The sequence below is a fragment of the Euprymna scolopes genome, chromosome 5, assembly GCF_053919585.1.
Source record: "Euprymna scolopes isolate OS-2025 chromosome 5, ASM5391958v1, whole genome shotgun sequence".
In the NCBI taxonomy this organism is placed as follows: Eukaryota; Metazoa; Mollusca; class Cephalopoda; order Sepiida; family Sepiolidae; genus Euprymna; species Euprymna scolopes.
The window spans coordinates 160410081-160430549 of record NC_136486.1 but is presented as its reverse complement, the minus strand read 5'-3'; the positions used below and the strand labels follow the sequence as shown (position 1 = coordinate 160430549).

Sequence of the window (20469 nt, the reverse complement as noted above, 5' to 3'; positions counted from 1 at the left end):
AAATTTGGTTGTTGAATGTTTTCATACACTTTTCGTACAATTTCGTGGAGTTTATATCCCTTAATCAAGTGTAAAATGCGTCATTTTATAAAAATGTAGAATTATGAATTACATGTTTGGAATGTAGCTTTTTTCCATAACCTTTTAAGTTGTAATATTGGTAACCTTAAATGGAAGGAGTTTAAAATATATCTGTAAGAAAGGTTTCTTTTTAAAAATTTTCAAGTGGTCTTAATTTTTTGATCATGAGTGTATAAACCAAATCTTGATTAGTAATAAATATGCCTGTATTTTTCTATTTAACTCATAAACCATGGGAAATGATGTACTACGTAGTTTAAAGACTCGTTTCTTTTACGGGCTGTTATCCCTATCTTCATAGTTGTTATTGTTTCAACGCGTTTCGGCCAACTCATCATCTGGCTTTCGAGGCCTGTGGCGCAGTGGATAGAGGTGTTGAGCCTCTACGGTTGCAGATGAGCATTGTCTGAAGATAACGGTTCCAATCCTTCTCAAGGCAGGCCAGAGAATTAGTTGTTTAAAACGTGGTGAAACGACAACAACTATGGAAGGCAGTAATTACTGGAGATACAGTTACAAGACTCGGCATTCCTATCCCACCGTGGTTAATCACCTGAAGAAGGTCAGATGACGAGTTGGCTGAAACGTAGTGAAACAAGCAACAATGAAGATAACATAAATACACAAATGAAGCCTCGTCTTAAAGGATTCAAAAAAATAATATCTAATATCTTAAAGATGGTTTTGTAATTCATTCGGTTCTTAAAGCAGAACATATGTAGTTTGTTAATCTCGTTGGTTAAAACACTGGCATTTTATTTAGTTGCTTTTACTTTTGGATTTTACTATTTCTTCGATAGTTGGGTTGGAGTTATCAATAAACGATAACCCCTGACCTTTGACGTCACGCTGCAAATATGGTAGCACCACTCCTGGGGAAGATCCTGTGACATAGAACTGACCCAAAGACGGTATCTTTTTTTTTTCTTTTCGAAAAAAAAAAGATAAGCCAATATGTCTCTGTAGCGTTGAAAGAAACCAGAAAGGAAGCAGTTGTTGTTGTTTGTTTGTTTGTTTGTTTGTTTTTGTTGTTTTTTATTTTATTTTTTTTTTATATATTATTTTACTTATCGAGATAGCTTAAAACAAGTCCTCTTGGATTTGGCACCGAATGACTTGGTTGAAGATAAAATAAAAACTCCGTGTAAAAAAGGAAATCAGTTTTGAAATTTCACAAATGCTTAAGTATGTTTTCAAGAACGCTAGATGCTGAACTGTATTAAAACTCGTTTTTTTTATGATGCCTTCTCTCTCTCACTCACTCACACACACACACACACACACACACACACTATCTATATTGGAAAAATAATTAGCATTATTGCTGACTTATTTAGATACTAGCACGAATAGTGGAAATTCCATGGTGCTTTCCTCATCAGTGTGTATGTTTGTTAATAATAATATTTGAATTAATTTCTGTCAAGTTTAATGTTATTTTTTTTTAAAGAACTGCTCCTTTTCTCTTCCGTAAAATAATCGTCAATGTCAACTAAATATTCTTTACATAAACCAAATAATCGAAGATTTCATCTATTTAATTTAAGAAAAAAAAACAATAAATTATTGTTTGTTTTCTTGCGTCAAAATAATCGTCAGGTAACTATTCTTCAAAAACAAATGCCACTTTTTTAAATATAATTATTTAAAATTATACTGTTCTGGTCGATGGGACGATATAATTTATTTCGGAACAATTTATTTTAAACATGGATAAAACACAATTTTTCCTTTAACAACGTCAGATTAAGTGCCAATCAACATACAGATGATATCAACTTTTAATATGTGTGCATTACGTACGTACGTTCATAATATGTGTGCATTACGTATGTACGTTCATAATAAGTGTGCATTACGTATGTACGTTCATAATATGTGTGCATTACGTACGTATGTTCATAATATGTGTGCATTACGTACGTACGTTCATAATATGTGTGCATTACGTATGTACGTTCATGATAAGTGTGCATTACGTATGTACGTTCATAATATGTGTGCATTACGTATGTACGTTCATAATATGTGTGCATTACGTATGTACGTTCATAATATGTGTGCATTACGTATGTACGTTCATAATATGTGTGCATTACGTATGTACGTTCATAATATGTGTGCATTACGTATGTACGTTCATAATATGTGTGCATTACGTATGTACGTACGTTCATAATATGTGTGCATTACGTACGTACGTTCATAATAAGTGTGCATTACGTATGTACGTTCATAATATGTGTGCATTACGTACGTACATTCATAATATGTGTGCATTACGTACGTACGTACGAACATAAAATGCCTCAGCATATTATTATATAGATCATAATTATTATTCTTACTTGTATTGTATCTTGCCTTCGAAGAACTCTTCATTCTTATTGGATGATTCCAATATTTTCCCCGATTCCGATACAATTACCGATTCTGTTCCAAATTCTCGATTCTGATGCAATTACCGATTGCAATTCTGATTCATTTTTAAATTTCTAAATATTTAGTTATGGAACTGTTTTTGAGGTGGGTCATTACTGTGAAAACCCATGTAATATGCGCATATGTTTTCTAACGTAAAAATACACTTGTAATTTGGGATATATAGATTTTAGTTTATTGAGCAGTTTAATGTAAATAAATATCTATCATTTTAACATTACTATCAGCAATGAAAATTCAGTTTTAAACAAACAAACAAGAATAATTAAAAGAGTTGTTGTTGGCATCGGAAAAGTGCACTAATTTTCGATTCCGATTAATTGTCCCAACACTAGCTCTATATGACCTAATTTGGACTCTTCTATGACACACCAATTTCGTCAAGAGACCTTCATATCAAAGTTCGTAGGAGTGGCAAATTCCAAAAAGATGCGATGTTTTAATGAAGTAAAATACGAACAGTTGGTACTAAAGAAATTTAAAAAATAAAAAACAGACACAAGGGAAATAACTCTGACTAAGTCAGATAAAATCATTGAATTAAAATATCGTGCCATGTACTCCGCAGAAAATAGTTAATAAACTCCAGGAATATTTTAGCATGTGCATTTGTTATTTGAATTAGTGGTTCTAAACATTATAATTCTCCATACTTTTACTAAAGAAACCTTATAACTGTGTTATTTGAAACGTTTTGTTATGTTCATTGAATTTAAATAGTACTGGTCTTGGGTATCACCTTAAGATAAAATTCTTGGTGAAACGCAAATGAGTGTTGAGTTACCTCTAAGTTAATATTCATCCAACTTTCACTCTGATTTGAAATGTTAGTACTCATGTATGGGTTAAATAGAATCTACCATTTGCAAGCTATTAAAAAACATGTCACTCTAAAACAAATTAATCTCCCTTCCTCTTTCACACACACACACACATATATATATATATATATATATATATATATATATATATATATATATTAAAGAAGTGGAGTTACCTATATTTACTATACTTAAATGTTTTTTATTGTAGCTTTCAATATTCTTTCAGGGCTGCAATGCCCTTTCAAAAATTATCAAATTAAGATAATATCTGAAGAGAAAGGAACTTGAAACATGTGTAAGATTAATTTTAAAACACAAAAAATTAAATGCACTTAAATATTAAACAATAAACAAAATTTTAAAAATAATAACTTTTGGTAGCTCAACTTCTTTAAATATACGCTTTTCTCTGGTTAGAACCACTCTACCTATATATATATATATATATATATATATATATAGTCATCCACATACAGTACTGTTTCGCTGTTTCACAGCTCATCAGTGCGGCTAGACAGGCAACTACCTCAAGCCAGGATTGAAACCCGACCGTTTGTACGGCAGTCCAGGCTCCTAACCAAAAAGAGGCGACCCTATATATATATATATATATATATATATATATATATATATATATATAGGGTCGCCTCTTTTTTCGGTCTGATTAAGTAGGTCTCTCTAAATGGAGATTCCACTGACACGTGTATGCACATATGTAACTAATAATGTTTGTGTAATAAAACTAATATATATACATAGTATGTTATGAAAATTTTCCAGATTCCAAATATCAAGTTTTCTCAGTTGGTCATTTATTGCTTTTCAAAAGGTAATCATTACAATATTGTTTGATGTTGCGACTAATAAGTTATGTTATTGCTACGTATTTAGTCACGTACTCATCAGATGTTTATCTTTACAAACTTATAAAAAGTACTATTTTGGACGACTTAGATTTTTCATGCAACCGATACTCTCTGCAGTTCCTTCTTGTTTCGAATGTTATAAAAAAAGTTTTTATGAGAAAGATTTTTTATCCATTACGATTGGTATATACAGAGTACGTTTCAAGTAAATTATTAACCCATATATATATATATATATATATATATATATATATATATATATATATATATATATGGTAGCCCACAGATATATATTTCGCGTTTATGACTCACCAGCGAGGCTAAATGGAAAAAATAGTAATGTCAACTAAATTCGATGAATTCTTGGTCTGTCCTTTTTCTCCATTACCTAGTGTTGTGTTTTTATTAGTTGAATAATTAATGAGGAAAACACAGTAACAATTAAATAAATATGTATTAACAAAATACATAAACAAAAAGGTAATTGAGCAATAGCTTTGCTCACTGTTGGACTAGTCGTGACGACAATACTCTCCGCGTGTCTGTCTCTGACTTCTTTGATAAACCGGTTCTTGTTACCCGGAAGTGACGTCATTGAATAGTTCATTATTTCAAGTAGTAGGGGTGCGTCCCCAACCCCTAGAAAAACGATTTAGCTTCCAAACTCGTAAATCTGAAGAAAAAAAAATGAACTAGTTGAACAAATTTACTTCATCATAAACAAATGATGCTATTTGTGAATTTTTATCAACTTGCCGTGTTTATTGTTAATTTTACAGTCAGTTATTTATTTTACAAATATACAGACGTGCGAGTCTCATACTACGTGTTTTCTTTCTTACAGAAGGTGCGGAAGATACAATGGTTCCATTGATTAATGTCATGGACTAAGAAGTTCGGAAACATATTAATGCTTGAATTCTGTCTAACTATCGTGTAATGAAACTGAGGCGCAAAAGAAATTGGTAGGTACGAGCAATAACGGTGAAAAAAAAGATAGAGGGACATAGTTTTTAAAGCCGGTTTATCATATTTTTGTAGGTTTCCGACTACTTTTTTATTATTTTCCAAAAGGAAAAACATATTTATATACATGAAAACAATGTTCAACTAGTACTTCCACATATATTGCCATTTTCGTCTGATGTATATATCGTTCCTACTGGTTAATATTTCTCGTAAACATTCTTAGCGTCGGTGCTTCTATTATTATCGTTTCTCGCATATGCTTTTCCGGTTACTCAGTTCTGTCAGTTTCTTGAGAGCTAACGATTCCTGGTTCGTTCTCGGTGTTTTGTGTAACATAAACTTTGAAATTCTCTCCTGGAATGGCGCTGGTTCAAACTAAAAATTCGTTTTCAAATAACAGAAAACACACCTCTATAATTCATATGCAGATATATAAGTAAATTTTGTGGATTTATGTATTTGAAAATATATCAGTAATTCCTATAAAATTTCAGAAATAACAATTATGCATAATAGCAAATAACATAAACTATATAAATTCGGTGTTAAGTTTTATTTTGTTTATATATATATATATATATATATATATATATATAATGGATTAAGAAATTCCAACGAAAGAAAGATGTATATTTAAATAAGGGGGTAGTCACCAACAAAACGATTTCAATGATTTAAAAACATTATCACAATGATCCAAACATAATTCTCAATGAAAAACCAAGACACGGAATAATAAAATAATGTTAAAAAATACACATTGTTGGTGACTACCCCCTTATTTAAATATATATATATATATATATATATATATATATATATATATATATATATATATATATATATATATATATACAGAGAGAGAGATGGGAGAGAGATGTATATGTAATATTAATATACTGAGTTCGTGTAATTCAGTAAATTTTCCTATACAAATAGGTTTTAAGCCAAAAATGGTTGATTTCATAATTGAGCATTAATATACTGTTTGTGCAAAATCAAGACTTCAAGACAAGGTGTTGATGGCAATGTATTTCATTTTACGTTGCAATTGTTTCTATGTCCAGTTCGACAATTTCAAGCATTATATCGTTTGAAATGTTTCTCGCATGCTTTTCCCGTTAGGGATTCCCCTCTTTTTTTTCTATTAAAAAATGCTACATTGCCAAAAGTGTGTTTATTCATAAAGTCTGAAGAAATGCTGGTTTTTGAAAATTTTTCAAACGATATAATGCTTGAAATTGTCGAACTGGACATTGAAACAATTGTAACGTAAAATGAAATACACTTTTTGTTGCCATCAACACCTTGTCTTGAAGTCTTGATTTTGCACTACAGTGACCCGTTGGGTCAGTATGTTATATTAGCTATGGAATTAATGTACGAGCCTGACACTTGTGACGTAAAGAAAATAGTTTTTTGTGACATAACAAACATTTCTATGAAAGTATATTAAAATGAAAAAATAATATAGATGGATTTCTATGAGTCGTCCTGTTTATAATTGTTTATTTTTGAGAAAAAAAAACTTACAGCTATTGAATTATAAGTGGTTTGTCATACTTTTAGGTAAATGTGCACTGAACAGATACTATAATACTTTAAGTTAAATTCAAATTTTGATATATCTTAATTTAAACGCGAAAAAAGCAATAGGGACGCTAACAACAATACGTTTTATCGTCGCGTTGATTATTTAGAGGAAAGCGGTGGGTAAATCGCCGTTGTAAAATGCTCTTATGGTTGTCAACGAGTATATTTATTTGTAAGAAAATTGTGTTAAATTAACATAAACGCAATACGGAAATGAACGATGTAAAAAAAAAGCAGAAAGTATTAACAATTGTTTATTTGGATAATTTAAACGTGAAAAAAATTGGACGCTGAAAACGTACACAGTAAAACAATATGTTTTATTGTCGCGTTGATTATTGTTGATTATTTAGTATAATATATATCGTATAAATGAAACAGGTCGATGATTATACGTATTATTTGTAATCACGTTGTGCGTTTGCTTCCCATAACTTGAAGTTTTTTATTCAATAAATTTAAGATATTCGCTTTTCTAAGGACGTCCGTTTGTTCGAATGAAACCGGTCAGCGATTTGTGTTTATTTGTTTACGCTGTTATGAGTTTATGTTTATGTACACATGCGCAACCGGAAGTCGTAAACCGGATGTTGGGTTACAACATCCGTTGCAAGGTCATTTGAGTTTATATATATATATCGTAATATTTTTATGTTATCGCTAAAAATAACTGCATTACTAGTAACAATTCCTGAGCCTTGGGGAATTTATTCTCATTACATACACGTGAGATTCCTCCCTTTGATTTGTATTATCGGACTGTTTTGTTTTGTTTTTTTGTTTTTTTTTTTTTGTTTTGTTTTTTCAGAACGTGTGATAAATGTCGTTTGTTTTTCTTACTTATTTTTTTATTTACTAGCAGTTCAGCCCGGGTCCTATATACAGTTCATAACTTTATGTGCATATATATATATATATATATATATATATATATATATATATATATATATATATATATATATATACAGGGTGTCTGTAAAGTTACTATACAGACAAATAAACCTGTAAAAAAAAATAAATATTAACTATTAATACAAATATAATACAATAACAGAATAAGACTGTATAGTAACTTTACGGACACCCTGTATATTAAGAAGTTTGACTACATCTAAAATTTTAAATGTTTAGACCCAAAATTGGCGGACGAGTTTGGTAGAATTTGCAAAGGCCAACTTTTTCAACTTTGACCTCTTGGCAGCCAAATTTTCGTCCAAAAACCGATTAAAAAGCTTGCTGCATGTGTGAATATACTTTATGTAAAATTTCAAATTTTTAGACCAAAAATTTGGCTGAATAGTTTGCTAGAGACCACATAGATCAAATTTTTTGAACTTTGACCCCAATTTTGACCGTTTAACATTTGTTGTTTTGGGCTCAAATCGAAATTTTAGATGTAGGTTACTTGGACATGGATCAAGTATTTAAATTTAAGTGTTTAGACTCAAAATTGGCGGAGGAGTTTCAAAAGTCAAATTGCTGAACTTTGACCCCTTGACAGACAAATTTCTGGTCGAAAACCGATTAAAAAGATTTTCCCAAATTTCAATACGCCTTATGTCAAACTTCGAGTCTAAAGACTGAAAATTGACAGAGTAGATTAGTAGAGAAATGTACACACACGATTTCACTTTTATAGATATATAGATTTATTTATAGATGGAATAGTTATCTACAGATACTTGTTTTGCTGTCACAAGGGCTTATCTGTGAATAACTATTTTACATATATATATATAGATATATATATATATATATATATATATATATATATATATATATATATATATATATATATATATATATGGAAAATATTGGAAATATTTACTGATTTAGAACCACCTGAACAGTAAGAATTATTTTTTTTTTCTCACTGGTTTTCCAACTGAAACCAATTTCCCTCTTTCCTCATTCGATTCTTAGCTTTTAATTTATCATTCTGACGTTTCCTCTTAGAGGGTCAGACGATAAGGCCTTAAGGAAATTTTAACAATTCCACCTGCCCGTTTTTTTTTTGTTTTTTTTTTTTTTGTTTCTTTGATTTAAATTAAATTATGTTTCCTCTGAAATTTCTCCTTCCATTTTGTTGTACCAAGAATGTACTTACATATTTTCGAGGTCGGTACAGCTCACAATTTATCAAAACGTTAAACAAAGTTATACGTATTAAAAATAAGTTAATCGTTTTGAAGTGTAGGATGGAATTTCTTAAATCTTGCCGCCTTAATCATGTAGCTCTCGGTTATATATGTCATCGTATTTCTAAAATTAAATGTAGAAATACATTGGCAGTTCAACGTGTATTCTTACAAGACGAAATCCTATTTAACTCCGATACATATAATTCGTTACGTAGTAAACACCTTTTACTTTGGGCCATGGTTTGGAAAGAACTATCTTTCTTTGATAAACTCCGTTTTTCCAAATTTTTATCCAATGGCGACAAATTTACCCTCAATAAATGTACTTCTTCTTATGATAAATATTTAAAAAATTTAATTACTAAGAAGTTTGGGATTAGAACAAATTCGGATAAACATATATTTAATTATTCTTCTTATGTTTTGTCCAATACGGAAGAATTTGTTTTATCTGCTGGCTTACAATTTTGCATTCCTCCCCTTTATGTTGATAAAATTTCAATATTTAGTGAAATTGAATTATTATATACTCAATTAAAACAACATTCGCCTATCTCCACTGATGAATTAACTAGTGTTAAAATTCAGTTAGGCGAATTAGGTCGGAGGTTTTCTGCCATAAACACTAAATTTAGCGATTTTTTTTGGCAGAAAAATCATTTTGAAGCGGCAAAATTAATTAGGTCTAATTCCGACATTTATCTTACTCGCCCAAATAAGGATCGGGCGTTGTTATACTTAACAAAACGGATTATATCTCCAAAATCTTACAAATGTTGGACGATAAAAATAAATTTCTCCGGTTGGGTGATTTAAGCCATGATGACACTTTTCGAATGGAAATAAAAATCCAGAAAAGATTTCTTCAACTTTATAAAAGCGGGTTTATTTCTAAGGAGATTTACGATAGAATCCGACCCATTTGCGCTCAAAGGCCTAGAATGTACGGTTTACCCAAGTTTCATAAACCTAACATTCCTTTGCGACCCATTTTATCTATGTTGGGTTCTGCACAACACGAACTTGGGAAATGGTTAGTTGATCTTCTTAAACCTGTGCTTTCTTTTTATTCGGTCCATTGTATCTCTGATTCTTTTCAATTTGTGTCTCATATACACAAATTATCTTTATTTAAGAATACCGAGTTCTTGGCTTCCTTTGACATTAATAGTCTTTTTACTAATATACCTTTGGATGAAACCATTGGTATTTGTGCTGACTATCTATATCGTGGCCCCTCAAAATCTCCACAATTTCCTGAACGAATTTTCGTTGAACTGATGGAACTTGCCACTAAATCAGTTTCCTTCAGTTTCAACAACATTATGTACCGGCAGATATCTATGGGTAGCCCTCTTGGTCCTTCGCTAGCCAACATTTTCGTTGGATTTTTGGAAAACGAATTATTTTCCAAAATTACTAAACCAACATTCTATACACGCTACGTTGATAACACTTTTGCATGCTTTCTCTCACAGAGTGAAGCTGAACAGTTTCTTCGTCTTCTTTGCAACTTGCATCCATCGTTACAATTTACTATGGAGGTCGATGACTGTGGCTCTCTTCCATTCCTCGATGTTCGTGTTTCTACAGTTGGTTCTACGTTTGAGACCTCTGTATACAGAAAACCTACATTTACAGGGCTCTATCTTAATTGGTTTTCCTTTGCCCCTCAGTCTAGAAAAAATAAACCTCATTAGCGCTCTTACACATCGTGCACTCATGATTTGTTCACCAAACCGTCTTGATGCGGAACTTGGTGAAATCACAAATATTTTTCTCAGCAATCGATATCCCATAAATATAATAAAAACTACTATTGAACGTAAAATTGCTACATTTAATAGTGTTAAACGTATTGGTCCATCACGTTGTCCTATTTATTTAAAATTACCATGGTTAGGTCCTGGAAGATGCCGGACGGAAGTTTCGTGATAATTTTTGTTTTTGTTTTGTTTTTGTTTTTTTGTTTGATTTTTTGTTTGTTTATTTTTTCTTTTGTTTTTTTTTTTGTTTGTTTGTTTGTTTGTTTGTTTGTTTGTTTGTTTGTTTTTTCGTGCAAACGCTGCGTAAGTTTTTTCATTGAAAACTATATCCTTTCTGTCAGTACAAAGCTAATTCAATTAGAAATTATTTGAAAACGGAAAACAGATTTAATGAAAAATAGTTGGAAAATGAAAACAATATTCTTGAATAAGTTTTACACAACTTTTAGAAAACTAAAATTTAAATCAAGAAAATAAAAACATGAATTAGATGAATAAATATTTTTAAATAACAACTGATAACAAATTAAAAATCTTTTTTTTTTTTATTCTTTTTATGATATTTTTTGTTTTTTTATTCAAATCAGGATAAATATTTACATTGTTGTATCTATATAAATAAAATAGTAGATGTATGTGTGTGTGTTTGTATGAAAATATTTAACAGACAAGCTCTTCAACTACTGGTCATATAACACTGAAATTAACAGGAAATAGTCACCTTTCACGAGAAACGGTTTATAAAAAGTAAAATCTTTGTTTGGGTATTTCATTGGCCGTCAGGTTTGTACGCACGTGCTATAAACAAATCTTCTTCTCTCCGACTGACACTGACACTCCCTAAAATTTTTTTTATAGTATTTGCGGGTGAGTATGCTGACAACGAATATCCAGGTTAAATTTGAGGCAAATACTTATACAATCCACCAACTCTCAAAACTTGAGCCGTTTATTCCGAAAGCCGTTCTTAACTTGAGGAGGTTTGGGTTGTCTATCCCGAAAGCTGTTCTTAACATGGGGAAGTTGGGGGGTGTCTATGCCGAAAGCAGTTTTTAACATGGGGCGGTTGGGGTGTCTATTTCGAAAGCCATTTTTAGCATGAGGGGGTTGGGGTGTCTATTCCGAAAGCCGTTCTTAACATGAGGAAGTTGGGGGTTGACTACCAACAATAACCGTAGTCTAATTCTTTTTACTGGAAGGGTCATGTTTTTCACTGGGCAACGCCGGTTAACGATTCCTGCTAGTAACGTTAATAAAATCCGACGGTTAAACGTCGTAATAACCGATATATTTCTAATCTCTCTCTCTCTCTCTCTCTCTCTCTCTCTCTCTCTCTCTCTCTCTCTCTCTCTCTTTCTCTCTGGAATTTAAAATATATATATACATATGCATATCTATATATATTTTTTAAGTGGGAGTTTCCTCCTAATTTTTTTAAGTCTTTCGCCCGAGTTATTTTTAGCGTTGTTATCTCAGACACGATTAGGCAGGCATCCACTTGAATAAACTATTTGTTTCACTTTCAAAACTGAAGCTTGATGTTTTAAGGGAGTTGTGTTCAAAAAATATTGAGATTCCTTCTGTTTATATTATTCTTTTTTTCTTTTTTTTTTTTTTAGATCACTAGATCGATGTTGACTTTGATGTCGTATGGAACTGTTCACTTCGTCTGAAATCCAACTAGTTGATGGCGAAATATCAGTTGGTTCTAAACTTTTAATAACCAACTATCATTTAAACCTGAATTTTAAACCGAAGTGTTAGTACATGCCAAGGTTCCATAAATAATCTAAATAGAATCTGTCATGAATATGATATAGAATATGATATAGGATATGATATAGAATATGATATAGGAGCGCCTCTTGGCTAGAATCAACGTTATTTACTTTGGAACAAAAATAGTGTCGAGTTTTAACTTAGAACAAGAAAACAAATGGCTGACATTAAATGGTCATTTGCGAAATCTCGATAACCGCTTAAAAATCGAAAATTAAACAAGATATTATTAGAACATTACATTTTCACACGATTATTGACATTTATTGAATGGGTTTCTACCAGTATTTTATTTGATTTTCTATTTTTGAGCGATTAACGAGACTCCACAGATGTCAGACATTATCATTGTTCTATCTTAATACTCGACCCTACTTTTGTTTTAAAGTAAATAAACGATGCACAAATCCGTTTGGACATATTATTCTCGAAGCCTCGTTTAACTTAAGCCCGTTAACTCCAAAACTCTTGTTTAGTTTGAAGTATTACTCATGAATCAAAGATTAAGCCCATTAATCGCAAACTCTCGTCACATCCGAACATATTAACTTCCGTTTAATGTGGATGCATTAATCTTACAAATCGGCTGTTTAAATATGTTGTTTTAAGCAAAAACGATATTACATATTTTATTGCAATGTGGAAAATAGTAATATATCCAAAAATTACGAAAATTCATTGAGTGGAACAACCGCTATTGTGTTTTTAGTAAAGTCTGTCGCTATAAGGTTAACATGCTGGTCGCCATGGACAAGCAATCTATGATAGTCGATCCGGTTATGTCCCCCTGTGTACGTCTACTTTAAGAAAATTACGATTTCTCCTAATTTTCCGTAAAAATTATTTTAACTATAACTAACTTTCTATTCGATGAATTTTCGTAAGTTTTGGACATATTACTATTTTTGACATTACAATTAAGTATGTCATTTTGTTTTTGCTTAAAACGACATATTTAAAAAAAAAAAAAAAAAAAAAAACGTCTGTCTGTCAACTCTATCTTAATAAGCACTCTCGAACTCATGCATCTTAAAACCCGTTTAACTTGGCCTCCCCTTCTCATCTCAAAAAGGTCATATAACTCGAATACTATTACGAGAAGAACCTGCGAAAATGACACAATATCTCAGGTGTTTGAAAAGTATGTACAACTAAGGAATGTTAGTATTTTTACTTGTCGCCACTGTTTGATACGTTTATTTGCACAAGACGGCAAACACCCGGCGTAGTCAGTGGCGAGCATGTTTATATAATGACATCGAATCACAAAGAATCCATGGAAAATAATAGGAAAACGTAAATATGCATATATATATATATATATATATATATATATATATATAGAGAGAGAGAGAGAGAGAGAGAGAGAGAGAGAGAGAGAGAGGGAGAGAGAGAGAGATTAATTTAAATAGTTGTATACATAGATGTATATGTGCATGTACACTTTGCTATACATAATATATGCGTACACATATGCATATACATACATGTGTTTTTCCGTGCAGACACATAATATTAGAAAGTGATAAAGTGTATAACGTATATATTTTCCGCATTTTATGCAACAGTACTTAGTAACAGCAATATGAAAATATATCTATTAAGCTAGTTAGAGGCCTCCATATTTCATCCCAGCAGGGAATAATAATCCTAAGTTTTAATATATATATATATATATATATATATATATATATATATATATATATATATATAGTAATTTATAAGATATATTTGGCTGATAGGAAGGGCGCGGTGGATACTAGAAAGCTGATTGGCTTACTAAAATCTCAATAGAAAGTGCGTATATAAAAGCAACAGGCAACCACAAAATTCGCACATAAGCCTGAAGAATCCTAGAGTGGATGAAACGCAGAATATTCAGTGTAGCTTAATCCCCATATTTATTTTATAAATTACTAATTAGCTCTACCTACGTATTGAGCACTTTTGAAGTAAATACTTCAAATTTACGCATAAATTTATACTTTCGTATATTCATTTCATGTGAGTAAATGAAATAGTTATATATATATAAAGATTAAAAAAAGAGAATAAGATCAATTCGTTAAGAGGAGACTTACCGGAATAATGCAAAATTCAACAAATTGTTTTGGAGATTATATAGAAATCAATAAAGAAAGAAAATGACGATATAAAACTATATATATATATATATATATATATATATATATATATATATATATATATAGAGAGAGAGAGAGAGAGAGAGAGAGAGAGAGAGAGATTCGATAAGGGTATACATCAAATTGAGGTGTAGGGTAAGTGATAACTCTTTATACCATAGTATTTCGAAGCCTAATGCTTCTCATCAAAAGAGTGGAGAAGATGCTAGATAACATAAGAGAAATGCGACACATCTTCTCTCCTCTTCTAATGAGAATCATTAGACTTCGAAATATCATGGTATAAACAGTTCTCACTTACTCTACACCCCAATTGATGTATACCCTTATTGGATAAATGAATGAATAAATCTATATATTATATATATATTACTACATAGTCTTATATCGTCTTTTCTTTATTTATTTATTTATATATATATATATATATATATATATATATATATATATATTATACTATACATTAAAATACCAAAGACGTAGTTTGATTTTATTGACCCGTGTAAACCTTTAGTGTTTTGCAATTGCCCTTAAACCCCATTTAAAATTCTCGGTGACTCGTAAATAAAGAGAGTTCGAAAAAAAATGGAAACCATTTAGATTGCCCGGTGGATTTTAAACCAAAAATACGTATTTAACTCTCGCAGTCTTTCGCTGAAACACTTTATTAAATTTTCAATACAGCTAATTGCTCTCTCCCCCTTCTCTTATATATATAAAGAAGGATAAAACATTTTCAACAAGCTAATTGACCTTATCATTTTTTCTTTGTTTTCTTAGCTACTTCAAATGAATGTATAAGAATTAATTTGAAATCGTCTTGGGTTTCCCACGTCTTATGCTTAAAGCCGTGCGGATTAGCTCGGCTCTAAATTTGGCATTCTGTTCTGTGGTTTAAAAAGTAGAAGAAAAACACTTCCTATGATTTTTTGGCTGCAGTTAATAACGGCGCTACATGCTCGTGCCTAACCCCACCCCCGCATCAATAGTGTGGGGTCGCCACTTAGTAGCTATTTTTTATTCGAACAAACCAATGCATTGTATGATTTCGATCATTCGAACTACCGTTCTCATCTTGGATGTTAACACTTATTTAAGACTTCTACCCGATTATGGCTAACAGAACGAAAACAATCTACCCCTGCTGATTAAGTAAAGGGTTTCGTTCGAAATTCCATACAGATTTCCCGAGTTCGACGAGACGTCGCCGAAGATTGTAGGTTATAACGGCAAACACGTTGTGAGACTAACAGCCAGGATGAGAACAGTAGTCTGAACATTACAAATTATCAATCCTTATCCCAAAAAAAATCCCAGTCATAAACGACAGTTTTTAATCACAAAACACATCCAATTGCGACTTACAACATGCATTTATTCATCAAAAAAATAAGTAAATAATAGTAGGAAACCGACAATGGAAGACCAGATAAGAACACAAAATTGAATTTATAAGACCATAAAATCCAACTTTGATCGCATTTCGGGGCCCGTGCCGCAGGGGATAGAGGCATTTCCAGGTGAACATTGTCTGAAGATAGCGGCTGCAATCCTACCCAAAGCCGGCCAGGGGACTAGTTGGCCAAAACCTGGTGAGACACTAACTATGGAAGGCGGTAATTACTAGGACTATGACAACAGAATATTCTTTTCATTGTTTTGACTCTCGTTTATATATCCGACACAGTGAATCAATCGAGAACCACATCACTCTATCTAAAAACATATAAACTGATATATACTCGAGAGTCAAAATAATGAAAAGAATATTCTGTTGTCATAGCCCCTAGTAATTACTAGGGATAAGTTACAAGCCTCATCATTTCTATCCCGTCGTGGTTAATCACTTGAAGAAGGCCAGAGGATGAATTAACCGAAACGTGATGAAACAATAACTATAAAGATGAGCAAAACAGTTAGCAAAAAGAATGAATGCACAAATTATGAAGCATCGCCTCAAATCATTAAAAAATGTATTCAGTAAATCGATTACACGTTTCACGTCATAGCAAATGTTCAAAAGACAGGAAGTTAGACGGTATTGAAGATTTTACCAAATTAAGGCACCTGCTCAGTGGCATTCTTTTATTATATTTGTTGTTATAATAATAACAACTCGTTTATCATGCTTGGGGGATGGGATGGTGCCAGTAATGGCTTGGAACCGCACAGAGTAAAGATAGCGGGATGCTGATTCAGTTCATAAAAGCTAAGACTGTCGAGAAAACTGATGCGTTTCAATCTTAGCTTGAAGGATTCGCAGGTCTAATCATATTAATAATCAGTAAAACAAGTTAACAGACTGTTTTTGGATTGTTATGCACACATGCATATAAAAAAATAAAGAGGAAAGGCGAGAACGTGTCCAAAATCACTTGAAGCATTGCGTGCAGCGTGTAACTTATTATATTTATAAAATATTTGAAAAAATAAAGTTTAAACAACTTAGATGTTAATGCTTATTGATATCTTTTGATAAACATCTGAGATATTTGATTCAAATTTGCATTGCCCATGCGTTCAATAATATGTGTGTGTGTGTGTGTGTGTGTGTGTGTGTGTGTGTGTGTCGAACTTTGGTAATGTTTAATTATATAAGAGGACAGCTCAACAAGAATCATTTACATTAGACTTGAAAACGACCATGTTGTAGCTAGCTGGCAAGCAACCTCACGGTATCGTTTTCCTACGGACGGATTAGAAAAGGATTTTTGTTATATACATATATATATGTATATATACATATATTTATATATATAGATACATGCATACATGTATATATAGAGAGATACATGTATATATACATATATTTATATATATAGATACATGCATACATGTATATATATATATATACATACACATACATATGTATATATAGAGAGAGATAGATAAATATATATATATACAGACATATGTATATATATACATTTATGTACACACACATACACACACACACACACACACACATATATATATATATATATATATATATATATATATATATATATATAGAGAGAGAGAGAGAGAGAGAGAGAGAGGGGGGGGGGGCGGAGATGAGAAATGCGCTGCCATGTGCATGTCTATTTCGTACTAAAAATAAACACTCATTATAGACATAGTTGTGTTATCGCCTACCTTTTATTGACCTTTAAGTTCACATGAGGTAACCAAAGGTCACAAGGTTTATATGCACACACACAATATATATATATATATATATATATATATATATATATATATATATTACCTCCCTTTAAACACACATAAACATTTTTACTGAGCTAGACATAGCGAATGTGTCAAGCTTATATGTACACGATATATCATACAGACAATATTCATGGAGATAGAGTGTACGAAAGACTGAAGGAAAAATAGTCAAGTTTAAGAAGAAAATTAAAAACAAACGGAAGAATTGACATTTTCTTCAAATCAAACTTTTTCTGAAGACGTTTGTTGATCTGAACGAAATTTTTCGATTGTTTCTTATGTCCTTGCTGTGTTATGTTTTATGCTGTGTTATGTTTTATGCTGTGTTATGTTCGTTAATTCAATGAAGTTCTTTCGATAGAAAATCAAGATATCAGACAACCGCACACACACACACACACACACATACATATATATATATATATATATATATATATATATATATATATATATATATATATATATATAAAGGATGTTTTTAAGAGGTAGCGAGCTTTAAATTGAAATAAATGACAGAAAAATATGTTCATTATGCAAATATATGGTTTATTCTAAAGATTAATTTTTGAAAATTTATAATGTGCATATAATTTCGGGCATATGACATAGCGGGTCGCATGTATATGCCGTAATCTAGAGGTACAATATGTACAAACTCGATGTATTAAATAGGGCTGTATTTCGACAATAACACATTAAATGCTGTCTTTCAAGTAGTCTTTTGTGTCTGGTTTATCAGCGTAGACATGGTTTATTACATAGCTCCAACGAAAATAATCTCATGGGGTTAAATCGTACAAATGCGGTTGCTAGTTGACAGGTCTATCTTTTTTTTTTTTTTCAATTATTCGTTCATTAAATGTTTTTCTCGTTAAATTGATTGTATCATTTGCAATTTGAAAACGCTGCTAAACCAAGCTAAACTCAAAATAAGTATAGTTTCCAAATCTACAATAAAGAAAACAGAGTTGTCAATTTAAATTGCGCTACCTCTAAAAAAAGTATAATATATATATTCTAGTGGACTCTGTTGTGACGTTTGAGTACCGAAGTACACACACTCACACACACGCGCGCGCTTTTACATGCGTACAGATACGCAGGCACATGCGCATATACATATATAGTATTTATTTACTTTCGAAAAATATGTCAGAAGGAAGTATATATCATTTCCCAAACTAATAAATGAATTCAAAAATAAACAGATATTACAGTGCTTCTTCTTCACTATCAGAGAGCGAAATTCAAAAATCAAAATATTGAATTTAAAGTGGAACCAATGGTATCTCCTTGTTTGTCACATCACAGTAATGAACATATCCAAAAATTATGAAAAACTATAAGCTAGAAAATTAATTATTAATGAAAACAGTTTTCGGGGACAGCGAAAATTGAGTTTTGCTTCATTAAAAAAAAAAGAAAGAAAGAAAGAAAGAAAGAGGGAGTTGGAGAGTACTAATCGTAACAAGCAAAGTAATACTTTTTTGAAAACTTTGAAAATCTTACGCCAATTTAGCAAAACTCAATTTTCACGGTGCTTCTTCGTTGTTACACCGATATTACACTTTGATCATCAAACTTGGTAAATTTTGACATTTTTTTTTGTTTATTTGTTTTTTGTTTGTTGTTTGCATAAAACTTAAAAAAAAAAAAAAAATTTAGGTGCCTACCTTTTTCACGCAAAGTTGCTGTCCGAAGTCCGTGCCACCGGCTAACCGAAATCCCCAGGACTCCCCAGTGTGGCCCCTTGAGAGGTTGATAACTACAGCCATCGTAAATAATATCCTTCCTCCGTGCTAAGTTGCAAAGTTACAAATGAACGCGGCTAATCAGAATCGTCAACTAAAAATAAATACAATGTAATGTAAGTATCCAGTCTCAGCCGAGTCTGCAGTTGGCGAGTTTTTTTGTTTTGTTTTTTTTAATAAGAAAGAAATAACAAAACTTTTTTTTTTCTTTGGGTTTGCCTGTGTTAAAAAAAAGTATTTATTTCTTTTGTGAAAAAAAACTGTTTAAAAAAAATATTGAATATTCTTGTGGGAGAAAGAGAGATGTAGATGCGACTGTATGAGGTCTTGTCGACAGCCCCTCAAAGAAACAAACCTGTAGCGCTGTAGCTAACTAAATAGAAAGAGAGATAGAAAGAAAGGAAACGTTCGACTGACTGAGCGTTGGCACTTACAGCGCTACACCTAAATAAAGAATGATGCCCCTCTCTCAGAATTGACAGCGATAGTATACAAATTCTTCTTTTTAGTCCCCCTCTCTCTCTCTCTCTCTCTCTCTCTCTCTCTCTCTCTCTCTCTCTCTCTCTCTCTCTCTAACGAGCGAGCGAGCGAGCGCGCGCGCACAATTCGACATTTAACATCGATGCAATAGAACAAATACTCGTTTCTTTTAACTCAACCCCTGATGTATTTTTCTACTAATGAGTCACCATTATAAAGGCTTCAAGGCCATTCAAGGATAAGGTTTGATAAGATAAACAATACTCTAAGAGGATTAGAAACGACGGGAATTTTCTGAAATAATCTCTGTTCATGGAAGTTCGGTTTAGTTCCAGCCGGAGGGAGGGTGTGTCTCTCTGTTTCCAAAAACCACCAGAGTCTAGGCCATTGTTGCGGTGGCTTGTTCTACAAATCGCCTGAGGC

The 20469-nt window shown here is 31.8% G+C and overlaps 1 protein-coding gene across 1 annotated transcript in view; it reads right to left on the bottom strand.

Annotated features, from left to right (window-relative positions):
• LOC145277029 (PDZ and LIM domain protein 3-like) overlaps positions 1-20023 on the bottom strand; it is a 163871-nt gene extending 143848 nt beyond the window's left edge. Inside the window, exon 1 of the mRNA XM_080128633.1 lies at positions 19489-20023. Coding sequence (XP_079984759.1) covers positions 19489-19590 — 102 coding nt within the window. The 5' untranslated portion in view covers positions 19591-20023. The remainder of the gene's footprint in view (positions 1-19488) is intronic.
• Positions 20024-20469: the final 446 nt, after the last annotated feature.